This window comes from Aulostomus chinensis, chromosome 6, assembly GCF_037954235.1.
Source record: "Aulostomus chinensis isolate RoL2024-O1b breed Wild chromosome 6, RoL_Achi_v1.0, whole genome shotgun sequence".
In the NCBI taxonomy this organism is placed as follows: domain Eukaryota; kingdom Metazoa; phylum Chordata; class Actinopteri; order Syngnathiformes; family Aulostomidae; genus Aulostomus; species Aulostomus chinensis.
The window spans coordinates 21,898,529-21,909,404 of NC_141325.1; the positions used below are offsets into that span (position 1 = coordinate 21,898,529).

A 10,876-nucleotide genomic window follows, 5' to 3' on the forward strand; every position below is an offset into this window, starting at 1 on the left:
GCTACGAAGGCGATGCAACCGACGGTTTCCAGCACCTGGAACTGCCCCCGTTACACTCCTGCTAGGTACCTGCAGTGAGCCTTGAATCATGTCGCCATTGCAGCCGAATTAAACTTGCTCACTGTCTCAGATGTGTTTACAACAGTACTAACACTGCATCTGTGTGTGTTTCTAGTTCTGGGTTGAAGGACACATTTGGCAGCAACAAAAGATGGCTGGACTTTGACAAGAGCCATAACAGCAAGTACTGGTGAACACAGGAGGCCCAGTGTCCCCATCAACCAGTAAACATTGTCATGCAAAAAGCCTGAAGGTTCTTCAGGGCAAAGACCCTATTGACTTTGCTCGACACACTGAAAACACTAACACTAAAACCGACCCCTTAAACACGCTTGAAAACTCACCAAATTGGCACGCACATCCGGTCCAGTGAAAAATTCTATATTTTTAAAAAACGATCTGCTCAATAGCACCACCTAGGTACAGAAAAAGGCCCACCACAGCACGTAGGAATGTCATACAGACATGGGACTAACACCATTTTATTCATCTCATCAAGACCGACAGCTCAAATGCTCACACCCCTGACCTAACTCCAACAGTAAGTCCACAATTTGGACACAAACATTAAATTTTGGACAATTCCTGGCCCCAAACAAATGCTATCTCCTCCTAGGGCGTTAATGGTATCACTTCGAACTTGAAACATTACTCAGGACATTTTCAGGTTCAAAAGTTATGGAAATCTCTGTAATAACTCAAATGGTGTGGATTTTATAAGCCCTCAACCTCGGAGACACATTTTCCACATACAATGGAAACCAATAAGGGGGCTGTTTCCTCTCATCGCACATGCTCTCAAACACACACTTCTCACATCTAAACTATAACTTCCACACCTTCTAAAAACACACCACTTGATTCCTGACAAAAATCCCTAAAGAAATATTATATAATATTAATATAATATTAAAATAGTATTACATTCCACTTTTAACCAACATCTGGGGAATTTATGACACTTTTTCATACTAAAAACTGTAACAATGTAGACCAATGGGGAGACTGTCTCCTCAGCCACACACAGCCTCAAACAGACGCTTCTCACATCTACATTACAACTCGCACCACTTCACAAATGACATCACTACATTCCTGACAAAAATCCCTACAAAAATATATTACATTCAATTTTGACCAAAATCTGTGGATTTATGAGCATTTTTCACACTACCAACTCTCAAAAATTCCTCCTCTCCACTCTACCATAGGTGGCAGAGAGCAGTGGGGGAGGGGTTTTTAAAGGCACAGCTCTCAGCTCTGCACTCGCACTATGGCTGCATCCGAATTGCCAAGTAGGTCGGATCGTAGGTCTCAGAGTAGGTCGTACGTAGGCTGTCTGAAACCACAACTGTAGCGACCTACTTCTCAACCTAAATTCCAGCCTAAACACACCCACATTGTAGGTCGGTTCAGGTGCATCCTATGGAGCAACCTATGGCCCACAATGCAGCGCGGACTTCTTCGTCCCCTAAAAACCTGTGGACCTGCAAGCCAAGTTTGCGCCACCAACAGTCTCCCATTCTTATGCAACACCAACGTTTATAGTCATTGTTGATGACTAAAGGTGTGTTCACACCGCGTTGCGTTTGGTGTGAACACACCTTTACAGGTGCGTTAATGTGCTTAATAATAGAGAATGAGTGAAAGGTGCGTTCAGAGTGGAGTGCAGTACGACAGTCAGGCCAGCTGGTGGGGCTTTCGTTGGTGCTGTCTACCTATTTGCAGTATCTGTGCTCTGCCAGCAGAAGTCGTGCTTCACCACCAATCTTGTAGGGTGTCCGAATGGTGCCGCCGTGTTTAGGTTGTAGAAGTAGGCTGTAGCAGTAGGTCGTAGCAGTAGGACGTAGGTTGCCACTTGGCAATTCGGATGCAGCCTGTGTCAGACTGAGACTTCCTCAACACTGGGAATGTTCCTTAGACATCCTGTTTTGGTTTCTTAAAGCCCTGCAGTTGGATGTTCTCTTTATGAATATGTAATTTATTTCATGGCCATTTTGAAATATTACGAAGAAATTCCTCCTCTCAGCACACTTCACACTTCAGCACAGGTGGCAAAGAGCAGCAGGGGAGTGGTTCTTAATTGTGTTCATTTCGTGAATGAAAACCAAACGAAAATGTTTTAGTCAACACACATTTTTTACCAGATGAAAACTAGACTAGATGTGACTAAAACTCCCATTAATAAACAATAACTTGGACTAAATCAGTATGCATTTTCATGGACTGTTCATTAACAAAGACGAGATGAAAATTATATTATTATATGATACGATTTTGTCAAATCCGGTCTCCTCCTCGGCTCTTCAGCCACTCACACACAGTGACACCCCCTTTCAAATCTGCAGCGGGCACAGAGTGCACAAACACATGGGACAGACATGAGATGGATTCATGGCAAAAGTTTAAAAGTACAACATTAATGGCCACACTTTGCATGGGGCCTGGGAGAAAGAGAAGACGTGATATATTTTTGCCACACTGAAGTGGAGAAAAAACTTGTGCTTGATTTTAGTCGAAGGGAAGGAATGTGGGCACAAGGTAGCTGGACTAAAACACAACAAACTTGAAGAGAAACATCACAGTTCACCACAAAGACATCATGGTAAGTTAACAAAAAGTCTGGTGGTGGTTGTTTTCACGTAACATTAAACTAACGGCTGTAATGTTCCAACAACAATGTTAAACCAACCGCAAACTAACGCTAGCTAACTTACTAGCTTCATAGCATGTAGTGATCATAGCCACTTGTTGCTATATTTGTGTGTGGCTGGCTAACTTACCGTACGTTAGCTTCTTAGTACATAGCGACCCTGGCCACTTGTTGATAGAACTGTGTGTAAGGTTGAATTTATGCCAACTTCCATACATTATACTGGTCGGGCAACTATGGCTTAAGTTGGATTGCAAGTTTAATTAAAGCAGACAGAGGCATGAGCTAATCTAGGAGCTGCAAGTAAATTATAGTTAACATAAAACACCTGGGCAGCTACACATGGAGGCAAACTAATACGAACTAAAACAATTCATCTAGATAGAATAAAATAAAATAATATGCCACATATTTGTGATATCAAAATGGGGTCCCAAGCTAAAAACGGTTGGGAACCACTGCCCTTGGAGTTTGCATCCCAATGTATTTATTTGGTGAGATAAAAGGCTGTTCTGTTTGTTTTCACATTACCATCACAAGGACATTTGATTTGAATTCGCATCAATATTAATATAAATAAATGCCTTCAATTATTTCTGCATTAAATAGGCTAGTTTTGCTAGTATGAGTTTGAAATGGATTGCTTAATGTAGTTTTTACAGATACTCAGTTTTTTTAATTAAAAAAAAAATAGGCCTATAAGCGTTACTTATACACTTAGATTTCCTGTATCCTGTGCATCTAGCCCTAATAATTTCAGATCAGATGGAAATGTCCAATGTGATATGCTGACATACTAGACCTGCTCTATCTGTAAAGTGTCGTGAGATTATTTTGTGTTGTGATTTGGCGCTATATAAATAAAACTGACTTGACAAAAAACGTAAAAGGGTAAAATGACTGTCCTGACTAAAACTTGACTAAAACTAAATGAATAAAATTATGTTTTCTTGGATTAAAATAAAGACTAAAATGCTTGACTTCGAGTCAACTATAAATTGAAAACTAAATAAAAATAGGATGAGGTTTACTAAACGTGATTAAAAAAAATAACAAATGCAATTGAAACTGGACTAAAACCGAGACTAAATTTAAAAATGACTGATAAAATTAACACTAGTTCTTAAAGGCACAGTTCTCAGCTCTGCACTCACACTTTGTGTCAGACTGAGACTTCTATCTCCTAAACTAAACCTCTCACCAATTTCCAACCTACATCGCTGGATTCAGGACAACTTCTCATTCACACTGGCAGGCGCGAGGAGGCTCAAGTCCGTAACTACACTGCTTGCAGCTTTAATTAGGGGCGAAGGCCTATTCTTATTGTAATGTTTGTTTCTTATTCTTGTTTATACTTATGTTCGATAAAATAATTATAACAGAAGCAACAAAAGCTATAATGTTCTATATGTCTATTAAATTGGTTTTATCCTGTGTTTATGTTTGAGCGTGGGAAAAAGCTCTAAATAAATGTATTTGTAGAAGTGTTAATTGTAATTGTTATGAATGATTGATTATTTTTAGTGACTTTTGCAGATTTATTCTTCTAATAATTTAGTGAAATTACATAAAATAATAATAGAGCACTTCTGGAATGTTAAGACCTATGATCAGCAAAGCTGGAAAACACCAAATATATGCTGAATCATCTTTTCTATGTGGCATGGATGGACTGATATTCCTGGAATGACATGAATAAAACACTGCTCCCCTACCAAGCAGGACTTTTGTAAATGAAAACCTAAACTAATATGAATGCCATGCTGTCCTTTTAAAAATATCCTTTCAAAGAAAAGGAGCATTGAAATGAACTGTCGTAACATGTTACCATGTTGTCAGGCAGACATCCGCATAACTTAGATTTTCTTGCTCCAGCATGTAAACAGAGAACCTCTTGCACTCTTGCATCACATAAAGACTTTTTTTCCACGTCTGTCTCTACACTGTTCAGACTAAGACTGACTTAACACTTGTGTTAATGTTGAAAACCTATGTAGGGCTACTTTTTTCCCCACTAAGAAAATTGATTGGGAAACAATTCACTGGAGTTATCATAGTAACCAGACAAAGCTACCCATGATACATCAGTAAACTCTAAAAGAAGGCAGGTTTGGTGGCCAGGAAGGTGCAGAGAAATACATACGTAGGTCTGAAGGCGATAATTAAAAATGGTTGAGTTTCCATTCATCAAATACAGCCAGGATGATAAAGAACATCATATCTATAACTGAGACATGTCAGTTTGTCTGATGAGCCAGAGGCAACGGAAGCATGAATCCACACAAAAACTGTGGAAGAAGCAGCCACTGAACAGATATTGGTGTACCACAAACATCAGTCTGCAGGAAAGACAGCTATTTATTTACTCAGCTGTGGTACATCAGCAGGCATGTAAAAGTGCGTGCAAATGTTATTTTGGTCCCATTAGATGCTGGTGTGTCATTGCTATCCAATACTGGTGCCAACAACACTGCCTGGACATGACTTGTAGCTACAGCTCAACCTCCACCAAGGAGTTTCAGCAAGATTACAAGAAAACCAGACGACCAATTGTCATGGATCCTGGTGGAGGGGTGGAACACAGGCCTGGGAAGAACCCAGTAAACATTTCGAGAAGATACATCCTATTCATAAAGACAATATTACATTGATCAAGGTAGAGGTCTTTACTGTCTGACTGTCCCTCTACTTTCTGCAATGTTGCCCCTTTAATCATTAATAACCAAAAACAAACTCAATCCTGCATACTTTCATCAACTATTTTTTTTTTATTGAAATAGCTTGTTTCCGCTTTTTTGGTTTGGAATTACTTGAAAATTACTCGGAAATCTATCTTATGCATGTGTTTGTCTACTGGCTGGAAAGACCCCCCCCCCCCCCCTTTTTTTAAAGAGTATGTAACTGACTGATTTGACTGATAAGGGATGACTAAGATTTCAGTTTCACTTTAAAATGAACAAATGTCCACTTTTTACTTAGCTCATACAAGACGTCTCTTTTCTTATTCTACATAAATTATCATAACCCCACAGGTTTATCCTGTGTTCTTTAGTAGGGTGTGTTCATCCAATTTGGGGAAAAAAGTAAAGATATATGAATAGAAGCACAAGACAGAGAGACACAAAGTCTTTTTTTTTTTTTTTTTTTACCAGAAGAAGCATCGGTCTTCTCCATGTTGTGAGGCCCACAATGCCTGACAGAATGACCTGGAAAGACAAGGAGTAAAAATTCATATAGTACAACCCAGAGTCAAAACAAAACAAAACAAAAAAAACAACACATCTATTTGAACAACCCCAGTAATCAAGGCTATAAAATTTGAGAGGCATGACTCAAAATGATGTCCTTCCAAATTACTGTCATCATGCAGCTGTAGTGGTTTCTTGTGAACTGTGCTCATTGGGGAGAAGGACTGAATAAACACGTTTTTCATGTTAGATGATATTTGCACGGTTTCCTGTGTCCCAATGCAGTGTTTTTGAAAACAACCAACCCATGTAAAAATTCTCTTAATATGTTGTGGGTTATAAAAATTTTTTTAAAAAACACTTTTTTTCCCCCCTGTTGGCTTTACCACTTCCATTTGGAACCCCCTGGACATCCGTTGACTGGCAGTTGGTATTATAACATCACTGACATCCTGTTGTGTCAGACAATCACGACCAAGCTTACGGCTGCTGTTCCACAAAGTCCAGTGTTTGTGCATCAGTGCTGAGATATTAGATTTGAAGATGATTTGGCTTTGAGGGTATTAGCTTGGTGGCCCTGCCTAAGGCAGTTGAGCACTGGTAGTCTTGTTGGCACAAACTGGGATAGGCTGTAGCATGAAAGAAATTTCTGCTAACCAGACTGTTCGGCAGTGTTGCGATGCTCAGAAATAGTCTTGTTTCTGCCTTTACGTGGGTAATTCAATTTTTTTTTTTGCTGGTTCAAATGTCTCTTTAAAGATTCAACATGGGATTTTGTCAGATATGCGAGATAAGGGGATAGTTAAGCTATCTAGCAAGTCTCAGTATTCACCAGCAGTCATGGCATTGGCTGACTGAAAGCTTACCTACATCAAATAAACATAGATACACGTATACTCTTGCCTTAATGATGCTTGAAATGTAAATTTACAGTAGTAGTGCAACAGCAGCAGCAGAAGAATTCCCTGACTTTAAGAGAAAGAGCATACTGCATCCAAACTCTCAAATGACCAATGAAGTGGATGAAGCAAGGTGAACACTTCCTTTTCAGTCAATGTGAACATTGCTTTAAGTCACTCATAATTCGCCTGGTGCTGCAAAAGTTCCTTCTTTGAAGTTAGAGCAAAAAGTTCCTGTAACTGAGTTTGTAAAACAGAGGTCAAGTGACTAAAATTGTTAAAGGTTCCTGCAATAGGGAGACAATAGAATATGAGGTTCTTAGAACAAAGTTTTTAGGATTATGAAATGGTTCCTCTAGTCAAGCCTAATAATACTGATGGTCTTCATATTTGTGTACAGTAAAATATAGTACATTGAAATCCTAGAGGTTTCTTAGCAAGTGTAAGGTTTAGACCAGTTTATCAATTGGACTCCAACACTGCAGCAGGTAAAAAAGCCCCACTGACATGCCCTGTGCCTGTTAAAATCATTAGAAGCCCATTGTTATGATCCTGCATTCATGTGCCATTTCCCTCTCTCCACCCAGTTCTGAGCTCTGCCCCTGTTGGTTGGTGATTGGCTGCTCCCTTTGTCAGTCACTCTGCGGCACACAGGAAACACCAGCTGAATCCATTCCCTGATTACCCTCCCCTGGGTATTTAAGTCCGAGCTGGTTGTTTCCCTGTGCCGGAATATTAAATAGCATCCGTCGTCTTGACCTGCTCACCTTCCGTGCATTTTGTAAGTTTTTTCCCCAAGTTTGTTGTCTCGTCGCTGTTTTCTAGTTTTTTCTCCTTGTTACTTTTCTAGTCCGAGTAGAGAGACCTCCTTGTTGATCGTTACTTTTTCTAAGTGTGCTTTCGCTCCACTTTTTCCTGAGCCACTAAGGTGTGCCAGAAGACCCAGTATTTCTGTGGTATATTTGTTAAAACTATTTGTCGGATTATAGCAGCTGAGTGCTGACTTTTTGATTTCCTTAGATTTCCGTTCCCATTCTATTTGGCTCGCTGATTCCTCAGCCTTTATTTTTTTTTTTTCCCCAAATTCTTATTTCACCCCAGAGTTAGTCTGGTGGTCGCCTTTTGTTATCGTTCCTTCAGCCTATCGTGCTGCCTGCATTTGGTTATAGTGTTTTGCCAAATTTTAGTTTTTTGCGCCCTGTGCGTTTTATCAGCGTTCCACTTGTTTGTTGTGTCTCAGAGAAACCTTGACCACTGTACTCTAATAAACCTCGTTTGTTAAACCTTGAGCTCCGTGTGTGGACACTTTGTCTCCTCTTGTGCTGATTCTGGTAGCCTGGTGAAGGCAGGTCTAACACCCATGCCTCTACAAAATGCGTGCAGATCAGCAGAATAGGGCATGATGCAGTCACCCACCCAGCACCGACACAAGGATCACTACTGTACAGGTTAGCAGCACCGCTGTATGCCACTTCATACTGATAAATTTGAAAGAGCAGCAGGCAAAGGAGCTCCAAAAACTTGGCAGCTACACCAATGATGCAATCAATATTACTTTGTGACAGGGTTAGCCTGATGGTCAATGCTATCATCCATTGGCAACAACTGACAATCATTGCCACAAGTAAGCAGCCCCCAATCCAGTGCTCCGGAAGGTTAGAGATCTGCTCCTCCACATCAATGGACGCTCTTATCACACCATCAAAGGAAACCTGCAACTTGGGCATCATCATGGACTCCACCTTCTCCTAGCAGTCTCATATTAAATCCATCACAAAGTCCACCTTAGAAATATCTCCGGTCTCCGCCCTCACCTCAGACTTCGTAGCCAAAACCCTGATATACATTCATCTTTTCTCAACTGGACTTCTTTAACGGAGTCCTGTACGGGATTCCCTTGTAAAGGTCCAGTACGTGCAGGACTCAGCTGCCAGGGTTGTCACTCACACTAGGTCCGAGCAGCACATCATCCTAACCCTAATCCGTCTCCACTGGCTCCCCATCAGATACAGGATCTCCTACAAACTCCTTCCCCCCAACAAATCCCTTTATGCACTCGCCCCCCCCCCCCGCTACCGGTCCGACCTTCTCCACCAACACACTATCTCAGAACCTGCAGTCCTCAGACATGGGCCTTCCGTCCATCATCTGCACCAGACTGAAGAGCTTTGGGGTAGAGCTTTCAGTGTGGCTGCACCAACCCCTGGACCCCCGATAGCCACAACCCTGGACACTTTCAAGTCATCTCTCAAGACCCACCTTTTCACCATGGCCTTTCCCAATCAGTCTTACTTTGCCTTCCCCTTGTCTGTCTTCATCCCTCCTTTCCCAAACCCGTTTCCCCACATTTATTTAAACTGCCTTGGGTACTTTGAAAGGTGCTATATAAATGTTGTTATTCTTGTTTTTAGCTGAGCTTCCTCAGTATAGCTGGTGGGCTAACTTTGTCACTGCACCACATGTCCATAACTTGTGTTAAACTTGAAACAAAAATGAGAGGGAGATATTTGTTGGACATTCAAGACAGGGATGCAGAGTTTTCTGGGCTCTGAGACAGATGGAAGGTACTGTCAGACCAAGTGGGAAGTGGTAGTAACTACATTGGTAAGTTAATGAACAAATCAGCTTTTCTAAGACAGGACAGCTAACCCCCCCACAGCAGTTAGTATTGGAATAGGGCTGAGCATTAATGCCAAAGATTATCACAATAAGTGCGAAATAATATTTTTTGTATTAGTTTACAGGCTGTTTTTTACTCTTAAGGGAAAGATGAGGACACCAGATAGTTATTATTCATGATGAATCTTTTTCAAGTTCATATCAGGACAAAAACTTCCTGCCAAACAGTGGAACATTTGAATAAACTGAGGCAACATTGATAAGTTATTTTCAACATCAAAATATCAGTAAAATCCCTCATGTGCTACATTGTGACACAACACACGTGTCAGAAGGCTCAGACTGAGTCTAAAAACATTTTAAATGATAATGTCAATGAATAAACAAATAGAAATATGACATGTTATATATGAAACATTTTGTACTGCCATAATGTTTGATGACAGTATAACCAAAATACTTTTGATGCTACATTTTTCCACGATTGGAGGAATGTCAGGATATGATGCAACTGTTTTGGGACATTTTTCTTTTCTTTTCAGTGTTTTTGGCTTAAATGACAGTCCTGGAAAACACTGATAATATCTGTCTGTTCCTCTCTCTCCCTCTCTCTTTCACCTTACTGGTCAGGGCAGATGCATCCGCACAGATGTTTCTGCCTATTAAAAGCCAGTTTTTCATTGTTGTAGCTAACAAATGATTTAGTTTAAAGAGACTCAACAATTCCCCATGAGCAAGCACATCTGCAGAGTGTAGTTCTGTGGATCTGCTCGATTTGCTAAGTGTCATGAAATAACTTTAGTTATGATTTGTTGTTACTGGTGTGATAGTCTGCTGCCATTCTGGACTGTAGTTTTTTGCTTTGGGGCACTACATTGCATTCTACACTCAACTGATGAAACAGGCTTGTTGTGTTGTTACCTGTCTGTCATTTGATGTCTTAAGCAGTTTGTACTGCACTGCAGTTTTTAACAAACATATCTGTGAGCAAACTACAACTTAGTTGAGTGATATTTCTTTTCTAGGATGTCTTCCTCTTTTGTGTTGCTCAGTGCCAAAGCTTTTTCTGCAGCATCACAACTAGCCTTTTAGCCTACCCACTGCCTGGAAACAAAACACAGGGCTCATGCTACTCCTGGGTCACAGCTCACAGAAAACAAGATCAAGATGCATTGTAATATTTAAAACTACAACAGTATCAAATCTTTGATTATTATTTATATCAGGAATATACAAACACAGCATTGTGTCCACTACTCCAAACAACCTCACTGGCTTTTATGGATGGTTCAGATCCTATGGACAAAGATGACAAAAAGCTTACACTGCCAACAATCGAAATAAGGCTACCAACACCTTTAAGTAAGTCCTTCCTGTGTTTTAAACCAATACAGATCAGGAGACCAAAGCATACTACAGAGAAGACAGGCTGATGTATGCCATTAACGTCATCTCAC

At 40.5% G+C, this 10,876-nt stretch overlaps 1 protein-coding gene across 3 annotated transcripts in view; it reads right to left on the bottom strand.

Annotated features, from left to right (window-relative positions):
• entrep1 (endosomal transmembrane epsin interactor 1) overlaps nucleotides 1-10,876 on the bottom strand; it is a 51,091-nt gene that overhangs the window by 33,123 nt on the left and 7,092 nt on the right. For all 3 annotated transcript variants that reach the window (XM_086207023.1, XM_086207022.1, XM_086207021.1), the window contains exon 2: nucleotides 5,863-5,919. In XM_086207023.1, coding sequence (XP_086063149.1) covers nucleotides 5,863-5,874 — 12 coding nt within the window. In that variant the 5' untranslated portion in view covers nucleotides 5,875-5,919. The remainder of the gene's footprint in view (nucleotides 1-5,862; nucleotides 5,920-10,876) is intronic.